Source organism: Myotis yumanensis, unplaced genomic scaffold (assembly GCF_028538775.1).
Source record: "Myotis yumanensis isolate MYYU_CA2020_CCGP unplaced genomic scaffold, mMyoYum1.0.hap1 SCAF_6, whole genome shotgun sequence".
NCBI classification, from domain to species: Eukaryota; Metazoa; Chordata; class Mammalia; order Chiroptera; family Vespertilionidae; genus Myotis; species Myotis yumanensis.
In genome coordinates, this window is record NW_027223757.1 from 90544703 (window position 1) to 90553096 (window position 8394).

General features: G+C 60.7%; 1 protein-coding gene across 2 annotated transcripts; it reads right to left on the reverse strand.

Moving 5' to 3' along the window:
* Positions 1–814: 814 nt before the first annotated feature.
* CDKN1A (cyclin dependent kinase inhibitor 1A) lies at positions 815–7553 on the reverse strand. 2 transcript variants are annotated; one of them, XM_070418677.1, is made up of 3 exons: positions 7486–7553; positions 2642–3097; positions 815–1371 (listed from the first exon to the last, which is right to left on the reverse strand). In XM_070418677.1, exons 2-3 carry the CDS (start codon positions 3084–3086, stop codon positions 1322–1324), a joined length of 495 nt encoding a protein of 164 aa, XP_070274778.1. In that variant the 5' UTR covers positions 3087–3097; positions 7486–7553; the 3' UTR covers positions 815–1321. The 2 variants fall into 2 exon arrangements, with proteins under 2 accessions (XP_070274778.1, XP_070274779.1); XM_070418678.1 differs by having other exon boundaries at positions 2642–3160.
* Between the last annotated feature and the right edge of the window lie 841 nt (positions 7554–8394).

The following is an 8394-nucleotide window of genomic DNA, read 5'->3' on the forward strand; positions in this document are numbered from 1 at the left end:
GGGGGGGGGGGGGCTGTGAGGGACACAGAGCCATACAGGATGTGGCCCCTGCCCTGTAGAGGTGTACAGTCTAGAAAAGACAGGAGAATACAGTCCAGGACAGGACGTTACAGGGGGCGCGAGGGGTTGGGGCAGACCCACTAAGTGCTTCGGCGCCTCCGGGGGCTCAGCGTGCAGCACCAGGAAAGATAACACAACTCGCAGGCCCGCTGTCAGCCCGCTCGTGAGCCCGTCCGCAGCCTCACTCCCACCGTTTAAAACACCTGACTCCTTGCTCAGCTGCTTTTCAAAGTGCAATGAATGGGAGAGGGTGGAGCAGAGGGGGAGGCCCTGGGATGAGTTCCAGGGGCAGGTGTCACTCCCTCCTAGAAACATCTGCTTCCCCCACCCACACATCCCTCTCAGAGAGATGGCCACTCCCGGAGGCCTGCGGACCACCCGGACCCTGCCCCCAGGGCGGAGAGGAGGGGCGCCCACTGCTCCGGCTGCCCGAGGTAGACCCTGCCCTTCAGTCCATTGAGTTGGGGGCACAGGCACCCCAGAGCAGCTGCCCAGGGCTGGGAGAGGAGAGAGGGGGAGGGGAGAAACAGAGAGGGACTTGGGCTGGAAAATCGGGGCGCCTGGGCAGGAAGGGGCGTGAGGGAGGCTGGTGCTTTGCTGCGGGATCCTGCCTCCGCCGGCCCTCACAGGGCAGAGTGGGTAGCAGGGGCCGAGAGGGTGCCAGTCCCCACCCCTGTTCCAGCGTGGCCACTTCAAGGTCACCCTGCCCACCCTTAGAAGAGGCGAGGGGACTCCAACGTTTGGATGACACCGCCCCCCCCCCCCCCCCCCCCCCCGCCACGCTGCTGGGCCCCTTCAAAGTGCTATCTCTTTACTTCTCTCGGGGTAAGGAACTGGGTCTGAGAGTGAAGGAAAGGAGCAGAATTTCATACCGTCCTTGAAGCATGGGAACAGAGGGAGCCAGGCCCCTCCCGAGCACCACCTAGCAGATGAGGGTCAGGCCGGCCCCGCCTTGCCTCCGGGAGAGAAGAAATAGTGAGTGTAGGATGAGGAGGTTTTAAATAATATGTAGTTTGCATAATAAAAATGCCTGGCAATCCAATAGGCCTATCATTCCGCTGTCTGTTTTCTTTAAATAATTCTAATGCCAGCAGCGGGCGGGGTGGGAAGGTGGTGGCGATCAGGCTATGTACATGAGGAGGAGTTTAAATTAAAACAGACACAATAATTAAGACACACAAACTGAAGGACTGAGGCGCAAGGTGTAGAGTGGGCCTGCGGGAGGCTGTGTTTCCAGGACAGAGAGGCTTCCCGTGGGCGGTTAGGGCCTCCTCTTGGAGAAGATCAGCCGGCGTTTGGAGTGATAAAAATCTAAGGGGAGAGAGCAGAGGTCAGCCAGGCCAGGAGAGCGAGCGAGGCCACCGAGAGCCACCCAACCAGGCCAACGGCAGAGGGGCCACGACCCCGCCCACGCTGCCAAGTACTGTACAGGGAAGAACTCCTGCACCTCCCCCATCCCCCCCCCCCCTCCACCCCACCTCCCAGGGCGTTCACCCAGCAGCCCGCTTCACAGACATGAGTGACAATTCCCGGATCCCTGGGCCTGCTCTAACCCAAGCTGCCCAAAACCCTGGCCACCAGGCCTATGTGGTTATTTAAATGAACTAAAACCAAATGAAATGAAAAGTTCCCTTCCTCAGTCACACTAGCCTCTTGTCAAGAGCTCAGCAGCTCTGGTGGCTAGCGCACTGCATGTGCCTCGGAGCTCTGGGACACCCTGCTCTATGCACACCTTCAGGTCACCCGGGAAGGGCTCTGCACAGCGCCTGGGCCATGTAGCACTAGCTGTTGTCATTATCCTTCCTGTTAGTTCCGACCCAGCTGTGGGATTCCTGGCTGCATCTCACTGAGCCTCAGTGTCCTCGCCTGTAAACGCGGGTAACGCTGCTATGCTGCTCTAAGGATGAAATGGAATGCTCTCTGTACGGCTTTGGTCCAGGCCTGGCCTACTAGGTGCTTAATGGCAACATGGCTCATTCATTATTTATTGAGCGCCTACTATGTGTCAGACACCATTCTAGGTGCTAGGGATTCAGCCATGAACAAGAGAGACACAGATCCGTTTCTCGTGGAGATAATATCCTAGTTGGGGAGACGGACAATATCGAGATAAAGAAATGGCTATTGACAGTAAAAAGTACCAAGAGAACAAAATAGGCGGGGCAGAGGGACCGGAAGTGTGTGTGTGACAGGGGGAAGGGGAGTTTAGTTTGGACAGAGCAGCCAGGAAATTACTATCATTAGTTTCCTCTTCATGGCAAATTCACTGTGGGTCTTGAGGAAAACCTGCCTCTCTGAGCCTTTGCCCTGCCTGTGAAAGGGTGGCGAGAATGTCACAGGGATTGCTACAAGGACTAAGTGAAATCCACCCTAGAAATTCAGTGAAGGGCTAGCATTCAATCAATGTTCCAAATAAGGGAGAGCTAGCTGGTCCTGGCTGTGTGACCTCAGGCAAGTTACTTCCCCTCTCTGAGCCTGTTTCCCCCTCCTAATGAGCAAGCTGGACCAGACCGGTCAGCCCTTGCACCACGAAGCCTGAGTCGCGGTCCCTTGCAGTGTCATTCCCTGCGTCTGTCCTCACCTGTCATGCTGGTCTGCCGCCGTTTGCGGCCCTGAGACGTGCTCGGCCCACCTGGGGACCCCTCAGGCTGCTCAGGGGAGCGAGGCACCAGGGTGCAGGACAGTGACAGGTCCACGTGGTCCTCCTGAGCTGTCCCCTGCAGCAGGGCAGGTGAGCTGCTGGACCGCTTGCTTCTTCCCAGGCTGTCCTGGACCCTCCTCGGTGCTGAGGGCAGGTAGGGCTTGGGCAGGTCCAGGCTCCACACCCGCTCCCAGGCGAAGTCACCCTCCAGCGGTGTCTCGGTGACAAAGTCGAAGTTCCATCGATCACAGGCCTCCTGCACGCAGCTGGCCATCAGAGCGTCGCAGTCTCGCTGCAGCTGCTCACTGTCCACGGGGCCGAACAGGCGACGGCAGGCCCTGCTGCCGCGGGGGATCGGGCGGGCATCCCGGGATGGCTCGGACATGGTGCCTGCAGCTGAGAGACAGAAACACCCTGGTCACTAGGGAAACGGGCCGGGCTTTGCTCGGGGAGGTCTTCCTACGAGAACAGGAGGTGGGAGGGTGACTGTGACGCCTTCCAGCTGCTTTTCCACCACCTCCTTCCCACAGGGCCCCAACCTCCCACCAACAGACACGGGGTGGGGGCAGAGCTCAGCCAGCATGGCACCCCAGGGTGACTGGGAGAGCGGGCAGCTGAAGGGCAAGCTTATGTCAACAAAGTTTGTTGCAATGTCAGGGATCAAGGGCCTGTTTACCACCCGGTATTATCAGCTAAAATCAATTTACTTTCCCCCCTGAGGTGTCCCTCATGGGTGTGAATGCCCCAAGTACGTGTGAATTTCGAGTCCAGTTTCCCAGCCTTGGCCAGGAGGTCGGTTCCCCAGTGAATGGACAGGCTGACGCAGCTCCTCCAGCCTCCTCAGTCCCTTCCCGGATGCCCATGTGGGATAACCCCGCTCTAACACTTCAAAGGTCCCTGGACTTCTGGAGGAAAACACCTGGGATCCAGGCCTACCTTTGCTGCTTACTATCTAAGCTTTAAATAAGTCACTTAATGGTTCTGGGCCTCGGTTTCCTCAACTGTAAAACCGGCTCTATGGAAGTTTAAAGAGGATGGCCGCTGAAGCATGATCAAGCAAATGGCCAGGGAGTCTTTCTAGGCAGGGCGGATGGCAGAGAGCTGGCAGGCTGTATCTCATGGTTAAGAGCGAGGGCTATGGAGCAGGACTGCCTGGGTGGGAATCCAGGCTCTGCTGGTTGACCCTGGACAAGTGGCTTAACTTCTCTGGGCTCTATTTTCCTCATCTGTAAAATGGAGACAATAATAGTAAACATCTCAGAGGACAGGTGTGAGGATTAACTGAGTAGAGAATGTGCTTAGAGCAGCACCTGGTATACAGAAGTGGTTAGAAAACAGAAGTATTATTGTTTCTCTCTGCCTTCGGCTCTGGCTGAGCCTCCACCCAGACAGCAGCTGACAGGTGCTGTCGGCTGGGCCTTTCACAGAGCTGTCATCGGCGAGTGGCCTGGGGCTGAGGAGGAGCTGGGCTAGGCAGGGGAGAGCCGTGATTTCTCCCAGGCTGAGCCACATCCTGCCAGGCCCATGGTGACTGGAGTCTAGACGGCCTTGAAGCCCCTGCCCCATGTTGTCTGCACCCAAGGAACCCGTTCTGCAGGCAAAGAAAATTAAAGGCGGCCGGTCTCCCCGGTTCCTCTCCTCCCACTCCAGGGAGCACTGGCACTCCCTGCCCTGCTCTGGCCTGAATCCAGGGCTGAGCGGCTGCACGAAATTGTCAGGGACTGGCTTTTCCTGGGGACAAGTCCTGATTTGCAGGCTCTGAAGGCAAAAGCTTTGCTGAGGGATCTCCTGGGGCAGGAAGCCTGGACCCATGGCACACCTACTGCTCCCCATTCCGCCACCGCCCCCCCCCCCCCCCCCCCCTGCCATGAGTGCAGCCCACATCTCAGCTGAGAGGGGAGGGGCGGCACTTGGCGACCTCAGACCAAGTTTAAAGGGCAGAAGAGACAGGAGATTTGCCCCCAAACCATACAACTAAAAATGCTCAAAGGCCACTGCCCCAAAGAAGAGTTACACAGTGCAGAGCCTTCCAATAACTTTGCCCACTGCCTTCAGGGCAAGGATTGAAATTTATTTATATACCCTTACATGCCAGGGCTGTTGTAAGAAGTTTCCAAATACTAATTTTCCTAAAATGTGGGTACATTCGTTCTTTTTTACAGAAGAGGTAACCAAGGCTCAGAGAAGTTAAGTAACTTTCCCAAGGCCACACAGCTCACAGGTAGCACAGCCAGGATTCAAACCCATGCCTATTTACCCTGAGTTCTGTGCTCTGGTGTTGAACTCTGCTCCCTCACTCATTTCAAGGTTTCCTACCCAGAAAGGCTCATTGGAATGACTTGGAGAGCTTTATCAAAATGTAGATCCATAGGCCCCTCCCTCCCCAGACCAACCTAATTCAAATTGAAGGGGATTTAAGCAAGTCTTTGCCAGTTCCCCAGAGGGGCACACAGATGGGACACACAGGGACCCTGACATGGACATCCTAGACCTCGCGCCTCGGGGCACGCGGAGCGGCTCTATCAGGAAGCTGGATATTCCTTGGCTTCCGGGAGCGAGGACAGGACCCTAATCCAGGCAGCGACCCTCTCTCCTTCTACCACCCCTGCCCTTATGGCTCAGCTAGGGCCCCATCGAAATCTGCTCTCGCCTCCATTATCATAACTCCCAGCTCAGGGGAAACTCACACACACACCAGCCCTGGTTTTACACACAAGAAACTGACACTAGACAGCCTTCTTCGTTGGCCTTCGTGCTTTAGACATCAACCAATTTCAATTCCCGAGTAAACAGGAAGCTCTCAGTAAGCTCTGCTGAGCCAAGGGGGTGCTCTCTTTAGGGGCCGTTGCAGGGCGGGGAGGGGGGCCGCCTGTGATGAGCCCGGAGGGGCCGCGGGAGGAAAGGCGGGCGAAGCCGCACTCCGCGGGACGCGTGTGCTGTTCGCGGCGGGGCCGGAAGGGGGCGCCAGCCTCCAGGAAATCACTCGCGGGGCGGGGGTGCGGGGGCCGAGCCTGGGACTTGGACGGCGGAGGGAGTTGTGATGAGTCAGTTTCCTGCAAAGCGCTCCCTGCCCGCCAAAACTCCGCTTCCACTCCGGCTGCGTCACTCCCAGCTGAGGATATGGGGGGGGGGGGGGGTGCGGGGGGCAGCGAACACGTCATGCTGACCCAGCCGGGCTTCCCAAACCACCGGCGGTGGGGAAACCGCGCGCTCTGGCGCCATCTGTCACTCACACGCACACAGCGCGGGCACACACTCACACACACACACACACACACACACACACACACACAGACATGCTCTCACATATACACACACACACGCACTCACACACGCACATTCACACACGCACACACACACACACTCACACACACAGACATGCTCTCACATACACACACACGCGCACTCACACACGCACATTCACACACACACACACACACACACGCACTCACACGCATTCACACACTCACACGCACTCGCGCGCGCGCACAGGCGCGCAGGACCTGGTCCCTCCACCTTATCTCCACGCCCAAAGCCCGGCTGAGTCAGATCCCTGGAAAATAAAAATAGACGGGAGCCAAGAAAACAAAACAGCCCGAAAGTCCTCCCCGAAACGCGACTGGAGGGCGGGAGGCGGGCGCTGCCTGGACGCCCTGACGTGCCAAGCCCGGTTCCAAGGTCCCCCCGCCCCCCCCCCCCCCCCGCCGCCCCGAGGAGGCCCAGTGCCCCCACCTGGTCGCGGGACGAGCGGCGGCACCCGAAGGGCCCTCCCGCTGGGCTCAGCCCTGGCCTTGGTGGGGGGGGTGGGGGGGGGTCTGGGCTGGCCCGGCCCCCAGCCCCTGACTCAGCGCCCCGCAAAGCCTCACCCTCCGAGTTTCGACCCCACCCCGCGTCCCACCCGGCGACACCGCACATCCAGGGCTCCGCTGTGCAGAGCCCACCCGGCCCGCAGCCCGTCGCCCCGGAGGGCAGGCTGGGCCGGGGTCCCAGTCGCCCCGGAAAGCAGGCTGGGCCGGGTCGGGGCGGCGGTGGGAGAGGTGCGTGGGCCCCAGCGCTTCCCGATTGACGGGCTGCAGCGCGCCCACCCGCGCGGGGGCCGCGGCTCCGGGGCGCGGGGCGGCCCTCCCCGGGAGCACGGTGCCAGCCAAATGGGTCACTGTGCTGACGGGGCCGGGCCGGGCCTGGCCGGGGCGAGGCCGGGGACTGGTGGGCGCCCTGCCCGCCGCCTGGGGGTGTTCGGGACTCAGCCGGCCCATCCCTGGTCCGGAGTCTCCGGTCCCCGCGAGTCACCTCCTCGCTGGCCCCTAAGGGACATGCCCGACTCAGATCCACGACTGGGACACAGCCCGCGACCTCAGTGCCCAGCGGGCGGCGGGCCCCAGGGCGGCCGGGACCCCGATCTCAGCGGCGGGGCCGGGCGGGGGTGGGTCGGAGAACCGCCCGGGCGCGGGTCCCAAGGAACCTGCTGCGCTGGGCGCGCCCGCCAGCGCCCGGCGCCGACAGCGGCTTCACGGACTCCGCGAGCCCGTCGCGCCCGTCCACGCCCTCCGCGCCCCGACTTTCCAGGGAAAGGGCCGTGGCAACGGGTCCCTCGCACTCGCGTCCCTCCCCCCGCCCGGGGTCTCGGGCGCATCCCGATGCCCGTCCCGCGCGCAAAGCCGAGGCCCACGCACGCCCTTCCCCGGTGCACACAGCTCGCACACACCCGTGGACACACAGACGCCGGGCTCCCAGCCCAGCGCCCCGCCCAGCCCGGTCAGTCCCAGGGGCCGCGGGTCCCTCACCTCCGACGGTCTCTGCGTCTCGCGAATAGAACCGGCTCCGGATCCCAGGCCGCCACCCGAGCAGCTGCTCAGCCCTCAGCTGCCGCCGCCCGGCGCTCCGCCGGTTTATAAACTTCAGGGGCGGGACCGGCTGCTCGGGCCACAGCGCCGGCACCGCCCTCCCCGGGGACACCGCCCCTCCCCTGCACCCGGCGGAGCACTACGTCCCTCCCTGTGTCCTGGTCCCTCCAACTGCCTGAGCTTGCCCGTTTCCCCCCATGAACTGAGCCACAGCTGTGGGGTTTTGGGTTGGGAAGTGAGTTGGTGCTCCCCAGGAGGGATGGCACTGGTAAGATAAGCCCCCTTTCTGACCCTGATAATAAATACAAATCCATAACTAATAACAATAATGCACCTCACTTTGCAATTCCCAGAAAAGCCCCACATGGTACCGCCACTATTCCCACCATCCCTCACCACAGCGCCTCTCCCCAAGCACCAGGGGGACCCAGACACCCCAACAAAGCCCCTTGATTCCGCAGATGAGGCCCACAGAACTAAAGGGGTGCGGAGGGGTGCTTGGCAATGCGGCAGAACAGGAGGGAACTGGGGAGCTTCTCAGAAAGGGCATCCTGGTCTCCCGGGCAAGTCCTGCATTGCACGGCCTCCCTGAACCCGACCCTGGCTCCCCACACCCTCCTCTCTCCCTCAACAGAAGAAACCTCTGTGACTGCCCCCGGCTTGACGCCAGGAAGGGCAGAAGGCTGTTCCACACACAGCCCACACGCTGCTGGGGAAACTGAGGCAGAGAAGTTCCTGACCTGACATCACGCGGCAAATAACTGGCCACAGTTGGATCACAGGCGTTTTGCCTCCCGTCAGAGTTCTCTGCTCGTTACCCTCTCTATTCCAGAGGCTCTAGAATGAGGG

Coding starts and splice junctions, on each gene's coding strand:
- CDKN1A (XM_070418677.1), bottom strand. CDS start 3,086: ATGTCCGAGCCATCCCGGGATGCCCGCCCGATCCCCCGCGGCAGCAGG. Junction 1,372..2,641: donor GCGGCAGACCAGCATGACAG/GTGAGGACAGAC, acceptor CTCTCCCCTTAG/ATTTTTATCACTCCAAACGC.